This window comes from Chiloscyllium punctatum, chromosome 1, assembly GCF_047496795.1.
Source record: "Chiloscyllium punctatum isolate Juve2018m chromosome 1, sChiPun1.3, whole genome shotgun sequence".
NCBI lineage: Eukaryota > Metazoa > Chordata > Chondrichthyes > Orectolobiformes > Hemiscylliidae > Chiloscyllium > Chiloscyllium punctatum.
The window spans coordinates 54,832,261-54,850,446 of record NC_092739.1 but is presented as its reverse complement, the minus strand read 5'-3'; the positions used below and the strand labels follow the sequence as shown (position 1 = coordinate 54,850,446).

Sequence of the window (18,186 nt, the reverse complement as noted above, 5' to 3'; positions counted from 1 at the left end):
ACTAAGCTTTTCCAGCTGCCTCTGCTTTTTGTTTCTGATTTGCAGCCTCCACAGTTCTTTTGGTTTTATTTGGGATTTAATTTAGCCCTGCTGTAGTGTACTTCATTATGAGTAGGAATAGACAAGTACTGTTAACAACATTTCAACTGTCTTAGTTTTAGTTTTTAAAACTTTGTGTGAAAACTGATCCATTCATTTCTATTTGAGGTTGATAGATTGGAATGATTTTCTTCCACACAGGTGGCCTCGTACATTGGCTGGTATCACTGCGTACCTGCTCTGTACCCGTTATTCTGCTGGCACTGGCATATACCCTGGTGGTTCTCAGGATGAAAAGAAGGCTTGGCGCAAATGTGACAGAGGAGGATTTTGGTCTGATGACAATTATTCTCGCTGTCAATATGCAAATGATGTTACACGTGTGCTTTACATGTTTAACCAGGTATACACCAACTCATATCTCTTGCTGTAGATATATGCCAAATGAAGTTGATACATTAAATCATTTTTTAAAATTAAATAGAGCCATGTTATTTATTTTAGGAATGCAGCACTGCACATGATGTAAATAAACTTTTGCGTAATAAAGTAGAATTTAATTGCTAAGCTTCACTCACCATTGCATGTTATTGATTCTGTTATTATTCTTATTCATTATTCTTATCTCTTTCCAATGTTCTAAGATTACCTACTCCACCAGAAATTTGAGCAAGCAGCTTGATCTGATGTATGATACTTGTTAGACCTAAGATGGGCTATTGTCTACAGTATTGGGCACAACATTATAAGAAGGATGTAAATGCATTAGACAGGATGCAGAAGTAAATGGTACAAGGAATAAGAAATGTTAGCAATGATGATCAATTAAAGAAGTTGCAGACTGTTCTTCTTGGAGAGAGAAAAAACTAGGAGGAGATCTGATAGGCATTTCCAAAATCGTGATGGAGTATATTGAGAAACTGTCCCTTCTCATAAAAGAATCAAGAACCAGAGAGCACAGGTTTAAAGTGACTTGCAAAATAAACAAAAATGATGTGAGAAACATCTTTTTCACATACCAGTGTTTGGGGTATGGAAGTGTGGTTGTAGAGGTTCAATTGACCCATTCAATAAGGTGTTAGATGATTGTTTGGATGGAAATAAATTGCTAGGGTCTGGAGAGAAAGCAGGAAATTGGCAATAGGTAATGATCCTTATTTGAAGACCAGGTGCAGACACAATGGGCTGAATGGCCTCCTCCTTCTGAGATTTTGTGACTTACATACATAACCTGGACTCCAATTCGTGTTACCAAACATTCATTTCATTGATATTGTTATAAAGTGGAGGTTGATACTGCACTCCCCCTCGCCCACCCCCCCACCCCCACGACCAAAAGCAAAATGTCCAACAAGGAGCACCTTGCCCTATATTCTGTGAATAGCGTGTGCAAAGTGGTGTAACCTGCTTCTCAGTGAATTGTAAGTGGTTAAATAAACTAAATCCCTGATACTTTAAAATCAACAAGTAACAATTTATTTATTTATTTAACTCTAACAGTGAACCACTTAACCAAACTATTAACAAATCCCTTCTAACTACTAACTATTCCCAAATAAAAGAAGATTCCAATTGCATGCTGTTCCAATGAATATATGTCCTACTTGAATGTTAAAATAAATAAAGTCTCTCAAACAAAAATGTTCTGTGCCTTCTCCATCAATTCTTTTGTCAGGAATATTGATAGTTTTTCCGTTGGTACCATTATTATTTAGATGGTATTTTCTCTAAGACATGGATGAGGCTATGAGAGCTAGCGATTCTCTCTTGAGAGCTCAGTCATTAATTCTGACAGATGGCAGCTTGTTCTGTGGTCTTTGTCCAAATGCCCTGTTCTTTTATACCCTTGATGACATATTAATATTTTTTACAATAGGCTTGGTCCTATGTTGTCAAAACCATCATATTTAAGTACCTGGTTCAAATTGATTGGCTAAATTCAAAACAGCTGGTAAAAACATTTAGCAGCCTGGCCTGCTAAATCTATGGCCTTTCAATACAAATGTTTCAGTTTGGACTCTCTGTGTACCTGCAAACAGACATCCATTTTAAATCTCCAAGCACTGAAAAAACACCTTTTAAAGGGACCAAGCAGTGCTTTTCCCCTTAGCATTTTACAACTTTATAAACCCCAAATTCTAACTTTCTGCCTCCCAATCTACAATTACTCTACCCAACTTCGCAACAATATATGTAAGAATGGCAGTGATATTATTTTGCATAATAGTTACTGAACAGCAATCCATGATGTAGATCGAGTGGAAAAAAATCTGGCAAGATAGTAAGACTGTGTAAATGCAAGAGCTTATTTTTACAATGCACAATAAATCTGTGAGATAAGATGCAATGAAATCTTGAAACTTTTCTTCTTGATGTATTTGCTGTTTACAAACACTTCTGTGTTTTGGATGTTGTATTTAAAGGGTGATGTCTGTGGATTCATATAAAATCTTCATGAATTGTTTATCCTGGTTAGTTAATTGTTTATCTCAGCCAGCTCACTGTTACGATAAATTTTCTTCGACTGTGTCTACCAGCAGTACTATCACCTTTTAATTTTAAATTAACAGATGCCTTTAAATCTGACAAATGCTGTGGCAACAGCACGGCAACTTCTGGCTTACACTGTGGAAGCTGCAAATTTTTCTGATAAGATGGATGTCATCTTTGTGGCTGAAATGATTGAAAAGTTTGATAGATTTGCAGAGAAATACAAAGAGGTGAGTTTTGTGGTTATTATTTAAGTATGCTTTGACTTGACGTTAAGCATTTCTGCCTCCAAATGTTTTTATCATATTTATGCAAGTAATTTTTTTGTCTGGTGAATGGATTGGAGTTCAAACACAAAAACCGCTTCTGATCCATGTATAGAGTGGAAGGTTGCTGAGTAAAAGTCTTTTCCAATTTGTTTGACCATTTTAACTTAAATCTCAAATGATCAGATTTGTTGGTTTTTGAACATGATTGACAGTCTCTATTGTACTTTCATTGACTATGCCTATGTAAAGTTAAAGTCACCATAGTCTTATCAGACTATAGGGTTGCTCTGTCTCACGAGAGACAACTGACTGGTGATGGTTTAACCTGAGGGTCACCAAACGTCAGGCAAGCGGAGATGTTGAGAAGGAGGGTCCTTCATGGTAAGTGTGGGACATTGTATAATTTAAAAGTATTTGATTCAAAGAGAAGAGACCCAGAGACAGGGCCATAGAAACAAAAATAAGCTGTTTTACATCCTGAGCTTGTTTCACCATTCATTGTGTACATGCTTTTTCTGTGGCTTAATTGTAAGTACCCTGTGTTTGTTTTATATTTTTTCATTTCATCTTAACTAAATGTATTAGTGATGACTACTGTAAAATTCACAATTTACCCAACATTGACTACTGTTTGTGGTAGAGTGTTTCAAACTGTTGCCAGCCAAGAGATGTTCCATCATACTAATAATTTGGGCCTTGTTGGTGATGGACAGGCTTTGAGAACTCTGGAGATGAGCTACTGTCTGCAGTAATCCGAGCCTCTGACCTGCTATTGTAGCCATTGTCTTTATATGGCTAGTCCAATTCACCTTCTGATCAGTGGTAACTTCCAAGATGTTTATTGTGGGGACTCAGCATGATAAATGTTAAGGCTGATGGTTAGATTCTCTCTTGTTGGATATGGTCATTGCCTGGCATTTGTGTGGCACAAATTTTTCTTTCCACTGGTCAGTCAAAGCTTGTATGTTGTCCAGGTTTTGTGTATTGAACTGGATTGTTTCAGTATTAGGAGGTGTTGCAATTGCACTGAACATTGTACAATCATCAGCGAACATCCCTAATTTTGGCTGTGTATTGGAAGGAAGGTGGGAAGATCAGTGTTGAAGCAGTTGAAGATAGTTTATAACTGATTATAAAGTTATAGTCATGGAATCTTAGAGGTCTACAGCACAGAAAAGGCCCTTCATCCTATTTAGTCCACACTGGTCAAAAACAAGCACCTAACTATTCTAATCAAATTTTTTCAGCACTTGGTACATAGTCTTGATTATTCACAACATAATTGCCTCACAAAGTCTACACTCATCAAAGGGTCAGTCCACTTCCCCTTGACATTCAGTAGTGTTCACTATCAAGTTTTGAGAAGATTTGTACCTCAGGTTGAGGTTCTGGATATAGGTTTGCTCGCTAAGCTGGGAAGTTTGTGTTCAGACGTTTCGTCACCATTCTAGGTAACACATTCAATGAGCCTCCAGATGAAGCATTGATGATGATTCCTGGTTTCTATTTATATGTTTGGGTTTCTTCGAGTTGGTGATGTCATTTCCTGCTCTTTTTCTCAGGAGATGGTAAATCGGGTCCAAGTCAATGTGTTTGTTGATAGAGTTCCAGTTGGAATGCCATGCTTCTAGGAATTCTCATGCATGTCTCTGTTGGGCTTGTCCTAGGATAGATGTGTTGTCCCAGTCGAACTGGTGTCCTTCCTCATCTGTATGTAAGGATATTATTGAGAGAGGGTCATATTGTTTTGTGGCTAGTTGATGTTCATGTATTCTGTTGATTAGTTTTCTGCCTGTTTGTCCAATGTAGTGTTTATTATAGTCCTTGCATGGTATTTTGTAAATGACATTAGTTTTGCTTGTTGCCTGTATAGGGACTTGCAAGTTCATTAGCTGCTGTTTTAGTGTGTTGGCGGGTTTGTAGGCCACCATGATGTCAAGGGATCTGGGTAGTCTGGAGTTTACATTTAACAACACCATGCATGCTGAAATAGATGGTGTTGCCCTGAGATACGTGCTTGCCACAGTTCTTGCAGACACCTTTATTCAACTCAATTAGAAACATGCCTTTAATGGAATGACTACCCTTTGCACATTTCTAATTTATAGATGAGATATTTGCTATATTTGAATCCATAGCTGTACATACGAATTTCCTCACATTTTAATGAGCTCCATCCAGAGCTCATGTTCATCATGAATGGAGCAATCAAGTGAGCTTCGTTTCTTTGATGTCTTAGTTGAGAAATCATATCAAACCAAATGTCTAACTTTTAAACAAAGCTTGGCTGGTAATTGTCAGTTATCTTCTACCTGGTACTTTCTCCATTGCAATGCTTCTACTAGTCAGAATTCACTGACCAACTAACTAGCACTCTCCTGTACTGTATCAAATGTTGTCACCAGTTGCAGTGTATTTTGGGTATTTTGGAAAGTTGTCCTGATGCATGCAAGATGAAAGGTTTTAACAAACTGTATCTTTTTCAGTACTCAAGTTCTGTACGTCCAAGTAGTTATTTGAACAATATCCTAAAAAACCCTAAAAAACTCCCCATTGTATTGTTGAGCAGACTAGTATTCAAAGTACAACATAAACTGGATTTTATTCAGGTATCACTGATCAATAGAACACAATCTAAACTACTGTGCCTGACCAGATGGATTTCCAGTCACTGCACACAAGCAAATTGATTGGAAACAAAATGTCCTATACCATTTAAAAGATACTTTGCAACTCATCAGGGCTTCTTTAAAAGCAATGTCCAGACTGCGCCTCCTAATACGTGAGAGAACAGACATATGAGAATACCAATACCTGCAGATTTTGCTCCAAGTTGCGTATTATCCTTACTTTGAAATGTATCATTAGTCCTTCATCATGGTTCAGATCTCGGAATTCCTCCCTAAATGGCATGTATGTGTACCCACACCTCATGGATTGCATTAGGTTGTTCAAGAACGTAGTTCACCATCAGTTTCAAAAGTGATGTTCCCATCCCAAGAATGAATTAAAGTGTATTCTTCAGAATTAAACCTTCGGGTCTGTGTAGCATTCTAGTAGATCAATGATGAACTCACTCCAAAGTCATCCTTCCTAATGTGTAGTGTCAAGCACATTTTTCTGGGTATAATCAGAAGATTTGTATTGCTGGAAGAGACATCTAACATGATGTATTCTAATCCTTTAAACTTCTTTCCACTAATGTTTTGATTATTTTTGTATTTGTTCCTGACACTTCTATGATCCATGTACATGGACTATTAAGGACTCTTTGGACCCACTTCTCTTGTAACTTCTTACTATGTAGAACGCTGATCTTTTTAAGACCGCTTGTACTTGTCCATTTCAAAATTTATTAACTGCAGTTTTACCCATTCACTTAGTCCATAAATAACTCTTTGTAACAATGTTCCATGTACATAGCTTACAATACCAGCTACCTTTCTGCCATTGAAACAGTAGTTGTCATTTAACTAAATCTGTAACAGGGGTTCATTTAAATGTAAAACCATCTTGAATGGAAACAATGACCTGCAGAAAATGAGTGAAAGTGATGTCATTGAACAACAGACAAAGTTGTATCCATTAAAATGGATCAGTTCCATATAATTATTTTTGTGTATGCACTGGCTTACTTTTGTGCAGTGATTGGAAACATATATCGTCATACAGAGTAATTTAGATTGTATTCTATTGATCAGTGGTGTCTAAATGAAATATGGCTCATGGTTACTTTGAGCTTCAGTCAGCTTAGCAATATAAGGCAATCTTTCAGTTTTCTTTAGATCAATGTCCTTGGGAATGACTGTTTAAATGCCTATTGTAATGTCATATGAGTGAATGATGATAAAAGTTGTTCTAAACATTGGTAGTTGCATAAACCTAATGAGGCTTTTCATACAGGTAGCCTAATTATTTTGAATGTTGTGAAACTCAGGTGTGATTCCAGTTACCTAATGGGTAGTATTTGCAGAACTGCTGACAAAATACTTTGCCCAATGAATTAATTAGACTTTGCAAATGGCTTAAAAATTAAATGCATGGTAAATGTCTTGCTGAGAGTCATGGTGGTAACTTTATACTGGAAAGTTTATTTGTTTTCATTGATTACCGATATGTATCAGGGTGGCACGGTGGCTCAGTGGTTAGCACTGCTGCCTCACAGCACCAGGGACCCAGGTTCAATTCCCACCTCTGGCAACTGTCTGTGTGGAGTTTGCACATTCTCCCGGTGTCTGCATGGGTTTCCTCCGGGTGCTCCAGTTTCGTCCCACAATCCAAAGATGTGCAGGTTAGGTGAATTGGCCATGCTAAATTGCCCGTAGCATTAGGTGGATTAGTCAGGGGTAAATGTAGGGGAATGGGTCTGGGTAGGTTGCTCTTCGGAGGATAGGTGTGGACTTGTTGGGCTGAAGGGCCTGTTTCCACATTGTAGGGAATCAATTTAAAAAGAAGTTCTTCAGAGCTCCATTGTGGACCAAGTAAATTATAGTAGTTGGATCTACAAGAGGACAAGTTGAACGTAATGGGACAGGATTGATTTACTACTCTGAGTTTGTTTCTTTTTATTCCATGGGTCCCCAGCTGATAGGTTTTGAGCTGGTCATAGGTTAGATTTACAGGTCCCCCTCCATCCACCTTTCAAACCTAACTTCCTGCCTTGAACCTGTTGACCATTTACAAAGGGTGACGGTGTGGCAGGCGATGGAGGTGTCAGACAGTGGCTTTGCATATTGGGCAATTAATGGCCACTGCTTCTAGTTGCAGCAGGTTGAACCTGACACTGTTGGGTACTGCGTCCAACCATCTGACAACTCTCTAAAGTGCGATTCCCTCCCCAGGTACTTAACCCCTCATTTCTAAGAATGACTGCCTCCTTTTGTGTTGGACCTGGCACATACTGCTGAAAGAAATTCTCCTGAACACAATCTGTGAACACCTGCCCCTTACGCTAGCACGATCCCAGAATAACCCACTCTATGAAGTTTGCACCTCTGTAGATGTAATGCAGATTTGATTCGCTCTATGCTTCCCATTTGTTGATTGTCTTTAGTCTACATCACATCTTCAAATTGTGCACTCAATCCTTTATTGCTATTTGAGAGGATAAATTGGGCCTTAATTTATGTACACACATATCAATGTTTGTATATCTTATCCAAAAGGCAGTACTTGTGATTGGGCAGCATTCTTATGGTACTGCAGGGAAGTCCTGGTCCAGATTATGTGCTTGAGTCTGTAAGGTAGTGAGTGAACCTACAAGAGACACAATGAACAGAGGTGAAAATACTATTGAGTCTGGATTGACACACTACATAGAAAAAAAGCTGTCTTTAAGCAATGTTTACAGCACTGAAAGAAAGAAAAGCAATCTTGTGGCAATGAAAGATTCTACAAAATTGCATTAAAGCATTTCACAACCAATTAAGTACATTTTCAACTGTTGGATATAAGAAAACAGTAAGCTAATTTGTAAACATATATGCTCACAAACAAAATATAAAAAGTATATACAGTCAGTTCTGCTATAATGCAGTAATTCTGTTCTTGTGCTATCCTTTGTTTATAAAAAAAATCGCATAATAGCAGCAGCATTTAAACCAATGGGGCTGGAATCACGTTGTAACCGATAAACATTTAAAACTTTGCGTTTTCCTTAATTCGTCAGTCGTGCAATAGTGAATTTGTGTTAACGAAATGCACGTTATAGCGGAAGGACCTGTAATCTGTTTTTGTGACCTTGATTGATTGAAAAATTTTGATCAGGACATGATCATACACAACACAATTGGGATTGAAAATGGAAGAATGATTGGGAAAGAAGAAAGGCAGGATGCAAATAACTTTGTGTAGGGAAAAAATATCTAGCAACAATGAATGCAAGTGCAAAGTAAAGGATATTAATATCTACTCATTTGCTCTCTATTTTGTATAAACTGGTACATCATAATATTGAAAATATTCAAATAATTATTTGTAGTTATGAATATTTATCTAAAAAAGTTGTTTATTTTAAATGTAAAATCTCAATTACAATACACAAAAACAAGAGTAATGGACAATAAATATGCAGGCTTTAAAATAATGTAATAGTGTGACCTTGTCATTCTGTGAATTACAAAACTTGAGAATAAATTTGTACCTTGTCAGCAAGTAAATCAAACTACAGGTAGTTCTGCTTTATCATGCTTTTTGTCACTGCTAATTGGTTTTAACATAATTGACTAATTGTGGATGTTGTTTGGATAATACAAATTTTCTACTTAATGGGTATAGAGATTTTCTATCAGCAGTCTTCTACAATGTGATTTTCTACAGCAGTTTTCCATTGCGCGATTTTCTACAGCTTGAGGTTGTAGAGGAACACAACTGTCGCATTATAGCAAAAGAACCTGGGTTGTTTACCCTAGTCAATGAAGATGTTATTTAATTGGTATTTGCATGGATACTAGTATCCTACATTTCTGTGATTTCCATAGATAGATCAATCAAAACCCAGCACATATAAGCTAAAAGAAATCCATACCTTGTAAATGAGGTTTACATTCGTGAATGTAAAATTAATCAGGTTGCTTATTGGATGGGAAGTTAGCCTTGGGAATATAATGAATGTTTAATTTCAGCTATAGACAAATCACATATTGAAAATATTTGCTGACACCCTCAAAATGCTCTTGGTACGTGCGCAAAATGCGCATGTGCAGTAGTCCAGCAATTCTGCTCGTTAAGTCATTCTGTCACATTCACTCCTTTCTATTGTGCTTATTTTGGTGTTTTTTTTAACTGGCTGTGCTTTTCAAAAAGTGAAATGTATGGCATGCGCAATATGAACCTTTTCAGGGGTGTCAGGAGATGCGACCTTAAATATTCTTGTTATGCAACTGGCTGACAGAGGACTGACAGTTTTATAATTGGCAGATTGGTCTTATATTTCATTTAAATGGAGTCACCTGTTAGGGACATATAAATAGAGTTCAAATATTTTGTGCATCATCATAAAGATTGTATTGTGTCTGTGGCATCAGAATGTTAAACATTGACAGTTATTACGTAATATTACATTAGTAGAAAAAATGCAGTGACTACCTGAATATTTTCAACAGATGTTTTTAATTTCACTTCTGTTAAAGGATTGCATTGTTTTATATTGGCATATCTGACATTTTAAAAATATGTTTGTTTCTTAGCTTGGGGATGTCATGGTGGACATTGCTAGTAATATCATGTTAGCAGATGAACATGTCCTTTGGCTGGCTCAATGGGAAGCAAAGGCCTGCTCCCGAATTGTTCAATGTTTGCAACGCATCGCTACTTATAGACTAGCAAGTGGAGCCCCAGTTTATTCCACAGTAAGAACAGTTTTGAAACATGTTGAAATGAATATTAAATACTAAAAATTTTTAGTACCTGTAAAGTAAAGATGCAATTAGTTCATTTTTCACCAAGTTTCACTGTTAAAGATACAAAATGGATTTTTTTTGTCTTAATAAAAATGTTGGCTATTGTGTTGATTTACATTCTAACAATGTGACTAATATTTTTACAGTATTCTCCAAACATTGCAATGGAAGCTTCTATGGTGAAGGCTAATGGCTTCAGTGGAATGACTTGCACTGTATTTCAGAAGGTAGCCATGGCAGATCGAACAGGAAATGCTGACTTTACACGGCGAGATCCTGATGGCAATTTGGACAAACAATTCAGTTTTAAGTGTAGCCCTGGCAATGTCAGCAACACTCTTTCCAGTTTTGCAATCAAGGTAAGCAAGTTCTTAGGGCTGAGTAAGGTACCTGAACACATTTTATTATTTTTATGTGACATTCTAGCTATACTGATTTTTGGGATGTAATTGTTCAAATAACACCATTTTGATTAATGCTCAAGAAATAGTCTTGGAAAGTAAGGCAATTACTGAACAACACTGAAATCAGGAGGAATTCTATCCTTTTGGAGGATGATGAAACATTCTGACTTCCATGGATTGTTGTTAACTATTGGTAAAGATCATTCCTGTAGTACCTTTCTCAGTAACATGCTCAAACTTCCAGTTTATTATTGAGTACTTTTGTTATCATGCCTTGCTAAACTCTTGAGAAAGTAAGAAAAGAGAACCAGCTAGTTTGGGGGTTACTACATAGCATTTCACCTGAGAGCTTCCTAAATCCAGCTCTAACCGATATAATAAAAATATCCTCGCTCCAAAAACATTCCTTAATATGAAATCAGCCATGAACTTAGATTTAACTGGAACTATCTTGGAATCTCACTAAGATTTATGGATAGCTATAATGAAAAATTAAATCCCCACCTCTGCACATATAAAGATGGGACTCCTTTTCATGGATTATTACAAGGACAATTTGTTACCACTTATAATAAGACAAAAATGACAAATGAATTCCAGTCCTGGAACTTAGCTGCTCTCTATTTAAGGAGAGTGGTGCATTTAGAAATAACATTTCTCGGAACTCTGGGTTGGAAGGTAACTTTTTTTTTATTTGTCGTCTTCAGAATGAGTTTGGATTTTAATATAATTCGGTTTGTTTAAAAATGTCATATTTGTAGGGTGACTGCTTTGTAATTGTAGAACAAAGTTACTTGCACCAGCATGAAACATGGACATTCAAAATGATTTAGTGATCAAAAAAGGTCCAACTAAATTTGATATCAGCTTGCACAAGTGACTACATCATCATACAAAATCAATACTCTTTGTTTCATCAAAATAAATCAATCTGATGTGTTCATCCTAGTGAAGATCATGACTGTTTTCCAAAATATTTCAGGATTAGACCTGTAATAGGTGCCTTGAATATTAGTTAGTGCTGCTTAATAAGTGCAATTCTCAACTTGGAGGTGCTGATGTTGAAAATTTGCTCATGTTGACCTTAATCATCTCTCCAGACATTATTGGGCATTTAGCGTTGCGAAATAAAAGAATTTAATATCTGAACTTTTCATTCTTGGCCTCTTTAATTATGACAGAAGAAATGATTCAAGGTTGCCATACTGCTTAAAAATTTAATTTTGTAGGTTGTCTAAATATTCTATCAGTGGTTCTCATAGAACTCTGACGGTTTTGAAATATTTATGCTTTCATGTACCACACATAGTAAGGTGGGACAGGGAGACTGGTGGGGTGAAATAACAGTTCGTTCAGTTTGCGAGGTTACTAACATGTAAATTAGACTATCAACAGTACCATAGGTATCCATTCCTGTTCTGAGCTGAGATACATGTACGGTCTGCCTTCCACCAAAAGCTAGTGCTTCCAAATAAACCTGTTGGACTATAACCTGGTGTTGTGTAATTTTTAATTTTGTCCACCCCAGTCCAACACTGGCACCTCCACATTCTATCTTAATGGAGTTGAAAATCCCTGCACTTTGTCATGGTTCAGTGAATAATTGCCAAAGACTGGTTTTCAGGCAGAGGCCTTGACAGAAAGTACTGTGAGCACTTAGTCATAGAGATGTACAGACCTTTCGGTCCAACCCATCCATGGAGACCAGATATCCCAACCCAATCTAGTCCCACCTGCCAGCACCTGGCCCATATCCCTCCAAACCCTTCCTATTCTTATACCCATCCAGATGCCTTTTAAATGTTACAATTGTACCAGCCGCTACCACTTCCTCTGGCAGCTCATTCCATACCCGTACCACCCTCTGTGTGGAAAAAGTTGCCCCTTAGGTCTCTTTTATATCTTTTCCCTCTCACCCTAAACCTATGCTGTCCAGTTCTGGACTCCCCAACCCCAGGGAAAAGACTTTGCCTATTTATCCTATCCATGCCCCTCATAGTTTTGTAAACCTCTATAAGGTCACCCCTCAGCGTCCGTCACTCCAGGAAAAACAGCCCCAGCCTGTTCAACCTCTCTCTATAGCTCAGATCCTCCAACCCTGGCAACATCCTTGTAAATCTTTTCTGAACCCTTTCAAGTTTCACAACATCTTTCCGAAAGGAAGGAGACCAGAATTGCACGCAATATTCCAACAGTGGCCTAATCACTGTCCAGTACAGCCGCAACATGACCTCCCAACTCCTGACTCAATACTCTGACCAATAAAGGAAAGCATTCAAACGCCTTCTTTACTATTTTATCTAGCTGTGACTCCACTTTCAAGGTAGCACTTGCATATTAGATGACAATGTTACATTGAATTTATGTTGTGGAAGTACATTTTTCATACAGTTAAGACTGAGACTGATGTTGAATAATTGGCACTGTGTCGAGTAGAAGTTAAATATTCTAATTGTAATACAATATTTCACCTACCAATAAATGGAGCAGGCAATTAACAGCAATTAGCAATTAAAACACTTGACATGCATTTTCTGAATTGCCAGTTTTGGATTCTACTTTATTCAGTATCCTTATTTTGGTTGGAAAATAGATTTATGTGATGTGATATTCCTTGGTACAGAGAATGTATGGTCACCAGAGTCTTTATTTTTTAAGTCATGTTATTTGTAAGTTTTTGCACTAGGAAATGACTAATTATAACCAAATTGTGTGTGACAGTTTTCAAGTTATATATTTTAAACACACTGTAGAATACTGTTCCAGAAGCATCTGTTCAGTTGCCACCATCCTTGTTTGCCCACGTTCCTGTACCAAACCAAATGGAAGATGGAGTTTACAAATTGCAGCTTATTGCTTTTCGGAATGGCAAACTTTTTCCAAGCACAGGGAACTTTACAAATTTGGCAGATAATGGAAAAAGACGATCTGTGGCCTCTCCAGTCATCTACGCGAAAATAGGTAGGAATCTCGGAATGTGCAGTAATCAAAATATAGTATGTTATTTCTTCAATCTTGTTTTCCACCACTTTAGTACTTTAGTTTATAATGAAAGATGATGTCAGCAAATATGTCATTGGGAGGGAGACAGTAGAGACTGAGTTCAAGAAATATATTTGAAGTTATTTTATTAGGATTCAAATTAGAAAAAGTAAATTCTAATTATGGCTCTTAAGATAGAAGCAAAGGAGGCAATTTTTACTAAACAGTTTTGTCTTTCTAATTCTGACCAATTTAGTTTATTTCATCTTGATAATAGAATAGAATCCAACTGGTTAAAATGTATAAGCAGATGTGCTGAACAATTCGAAACAGCAAGTCTAAAATGGTTCATGTGTCCAAAATGTGCCAGTTTTCCTAATTCTCAAACAGTGTAAAAAATAAAGTACTCCAGTGTCTTATTTTAATCTTGTATCTGTAATTTGTTGTTTTGTTTTACACTGTTCCATCTATGCTGCTTTCAAACTATCCTGGTACCATTGAGGAAGTGACATTGGTGACATAAACAATTGTCTCTTCATGTAGACCGAAATTTTGTTGAGTTTTTGGATTGTAGATGTTTTTGGAACTCTTACTATGGTTTTGTTCCTGTTGGCTGAAAGAAAAGATAATCTTTATTGTAGTGTCTTGAATATTAGATAGGCAACCTTGTTGATGATCAGAATTCGTGGTGATTTCTAATATTTCAGGAGCATAGCTAATTAGAGAGAAAAACCAGTGCAACTTGTTTCTAATGTACACATTTGTCCATGCATTTAGTATTGTTCTACTGTCCTTATAATGTTTCTCTGTTTTTCTTTAAAAGATGGTTACAGTTTGTATTCACTCAGCCAACCTATCACTGTTACACTGCGACGTATTGCACATGGGGTAGATGCTGTTGCTGCGTACTGGGATTTTAACCTTTTGAATGGTTATGGAGGATGGATATCTGATGGTTGCCAGATTGTCATGTCAGATGAGAATGTCACCACGATGCAGTGTTACTCTCTGAACAACTATGCAGTACTAATGGTGAGCTATTGATGCAACATTTCTGACCTTTGAAGGATTTTCTCTCCTTTACAAACTGTAACTAAACTGTACTACAAACTCTCAATCTCTGTACTCTTGTTGCTGAAAACGCTCCGATGTGGTTGATTGTTGTAACTGACCTCAAAGTTTTGCAATCCTATCGTATGATACATGTTACCTTTAAATTTATGCCCCCTTGTTAATGATCCTTCAACTAAGGGGAACAGTCGCTCTTTTCAACCTGTCCATGCCCTGCATAAATTTATGCGCCTCCCTCAAGTCACCCCTCACCTTTTCTGCTCCAACCAAGACATCCCAAACTCTCTCTTCATCCCAAGCATCTAGCCTCTCTTCATAGCTGAAATGCTTCGTCTCAGACAACATCTTGCTGAATCATCTTTGCACCTTCTCTCATGTAATCATGTTCTTACTATAGTGTGCTTACCAGAATTCCACACAGTACTCCAGCTGTGGCCTAACCAAAGTTCTATGCTCCAACACAAATTCCCTTCCTATGATTATCTATACTGTGACTGATTTAAGAACGTGTCTCATATGCATCCATAGCTACTTTTTGTTTTTGAGTCTTGCCATTTTCAGGGATCTGTGGACAGGCTCCCCAAAAACCCTCTAAGCTTCCTAGTGTCTTGCCAATTTGTGAGGCCAACAGCTTAGCCCTGAAGGCTAGTGTGGAAGGGTATCTTTAATAGTTTAGGATTGGTGAGAGTTGAAGTTTATTGGTGTGTTGAAGGATTAAAAAGTGAGTGTGGATATTTGAATTGGAGAATGTTATTGTTTAGACAGTCAATAAGTATGCACTTTTCTCCCCCCCCCGCCCCCGATCTCTAATTGTTCTCTACTTGCTTTCTCTTTTTGTTCTTTTATTGATCATTTATTGATATTTTTCCAATAAATCGATTAATTTCATTTTAAAAAGAGCTTTAGAATCTCTTTCAACGATGGTTTGTGATGGAGTGTTTCATATTCTAACTACTCCTTTTGTCACCCTTGGTTCAGTGATAGAAATCTTGCCTTGTCTGGGAAGTTGTGTTCAGTGTTGCGCGAGAAACTTCAACATATGATCTAGGTTGAGACATAGTACAGCATAAGTTCAGTGATAAATAAGAAAGACAAATGGAATAATAGTCTTTATTTCAAATGGAATGGAATATGAGAATACTGATTTTTTTCTAAAACTGTACAAGGCACTAGTTAGACCACTGTGAATAGTTTTGGTCCCTTATTGAAGGAAATAGAAGCTATCCAGAGAAGATTCACTGCGTTGATCCTGGGTATGGAGGGATTTGTTATGAGGAGGGTAATTTTGGCCTGTATTCGATAGAGTTTAGAAAATGAGAGGCAATTTCATTGAAACAAACATGATTCTTAGGGGATTTGACAGGGTAGATGTGGAGAAATTGTTTTCCCTTATGCTATGACTGGGAGCATAGCGTCAGAGTAAGGGGTCGCCGATTTAGGACTGATATAGAATGGAATTTCTCCACTGAATAACTGGAATTCTATACTGTTGAAAGAGGTCAAGGCTAGACCTTAATGTAAATTCAAGACTGAGATAGGCACATTTTTAAGCTATAAGGAAATTGACAGTTAAAGGGAAAAGGCAGGAAAGTGGAGTTTGAGTATTATCAGATCAGCCAGCTGTTATTGAATGGTGGAGCAGATTGATGGGCCAAATGCCCTACTTCTGTTCCTACCTCTATGGTCATTCCTTCGCAGTCATCCTTCAGATCACAGTTTAATCCTAGGCTCTGTCAGCTTTCTCAGTTGTGTGAGAAAGATCCCATGGCATTTCTGAAATAGGACTAGGACTGGCCAATATGAATTTCTCAAATAAAGTTTCCAAACAGATTAACTGGTAATTTATTGCTTGGCTCTTTGTGGGACGGTTCTACCTTACGTGAATTGTCCAATTGTTTTATTTTCGGTAAAACTGTTCGCTATTATTAGTCATTCCTCATTCTCTTGATGAATGCACGTGTTCTATCTTTTATCCCTGCTTGATTCTGATTTTTTGCACCCATCAGGATCTGACTGGTGCTGATTACTTTCTGCAGTTTGTTGACCTCTTGCATCCAGTAGTTTATGTTGCTGCAGCAGTATTGCTCACTTGCTTGGTCATAATCATGGTCAGCTACATTTACTATCACAGGTAATGTCTTTTATTTGATGCTATGAACCATTCATGGTATTCATCTGAATTGTTACTTACAAAAATAATTCTGCCGTAAAACCTCAACTCAAGGTGACTTTGAAATATAATTTGCAAAATGAGTAATTTTTGAAAAATACAGAGGAAGACAAGAAATATAACCAATGTTTTTTCAGTTTACAAGCACTCTGAGTCTGGTTTGATGAGACCATGAAAGCTTTCCATCTGCTCCCACATCCTCAAGTGTCTTGAATTTGCTTTTAAAAGAGCTGATCTGTGTTCTGTTATAACACGAACTCTGAACCTGAATCCTTTGTCTCCAGCCATTAGCATTCATTTTACCTTTATAGAGTCATAGAGATGTACAGCACAGTCAAACTCAGCCATGCTGATATTCTAAATTAATCTAGTCCTATTTGCCAGCATTTGGCCCAAATCTCTCTCAACCCATCGAGATGCCTTTCACATGCTGTAATTCTACCAGTCTCCACCGCTTCCTCTGGCGGCTCATTCCATACATGCACCATCCTCTGCATAAAAAAAGTTGCCTCTTAGGTCCCTTTCAGAATCTTTCCCCTCTCACCCTAAACCTACATTCGAGTTCGGGACTCCCCCACTCCAAGGAAAAGACCATGTCCATTTATCCTATCCATGCCCCTCATAATTTTATAAACCTCTATGAGGTCACCCCTCAGCCTCTAATGCTCCACGGAAAATAGCTCCAGTCTATTCAGGCTCTCCCTCTAGCTCAAACCCTCCAACCCTGGCAACGTCCTTGTAATTTTTTTCTGAACCCTTACAAGTTTCACAACATCTTTCCAATGGGAAGGAGACCAGAATTGCACACAATATTCCAAAAGTGGCCCAACCAATGTCCTGTACAGCTGCAACATGACCTCCCAAGTCCTATATCCCATTCTCTGATCAATAAAGGAAAGCATACCAAACGCTGCCTTCACTATCTTATCTACATGCGACTCCACTTTCAAGGAGCTATGAATCTGCATTCCAAGGTCTCTTTATTCAGCAAAGTTCCCTAGGACTTTACCATTAAAGTGTCTTAGTCCTGCCCTGATTTGCCTTTCCAAAATGCAGGACCTCACATTTATCTAAATTAAACTCCATCTGCCATTCCTTGGCCCATTGGTCCATGTAATCAAAATTCTGTTGTATTCTCCGGTAACCTTCTTTGCTGTCTAATACACTTCCAATTTTGGTGTCATCTGCAAACTTACTAACTATACTTCTTACGTTCATATCCAAATCATTTATATAAATGATGAAAAATAGTGGATCCAGCACCGATCCTTGTGGCACACTGCTGATCACAGGCCTCCAGTCTGAAAAGCAACCCTCCAGCACCACATTCTGTCTTCAACATTTTTGTGCCATTTCTTCCT

At 37.6% G+C, this 18,186-nt stretch overlaps 1 protein-coding gene across 2 annotated transcripts in view; it reads left to right on the top strand.

Annotated features, from left to right (window-relative positions):
* The window catches only part of adgra3 (adhesion G protein-coupled receptor A3), a 133,604-nt gene that overhangs the window by 94,219 nt on the left and 21,199 nt on the right, over nt 1-18,186 (top strand). For both annotated transcript variants that reach the window (XM_072563150.1, XM_072563085.1), the window contains exons 10-16: nt 241-442; nt 2,610-2,759; nt 9,986-10,147; nt 10,345-10,557; nt 13,356-13,563; nt 14,408-14,616; nt 16,662-16,786. In XM_072563150.1, the coding sequence (XP_072419251.1) occupies nt 241-442; nt 2,610-2,759; nt 9,986-10,147; nt 10,345-10,557; nt 13,356-13,563; nt 14,408-14,616; nt 16,662-16,786 (1,269 nt within the window). The remainder of the gene's footprint in view (nt 1-240; nt 443-2,609; nt 2,760-9,985; nt 10,148-10,344; nt 10,558-13,355; nt 13,564-14,407; nt 14,617-16,661; nt 16,787-18,186) is intronic.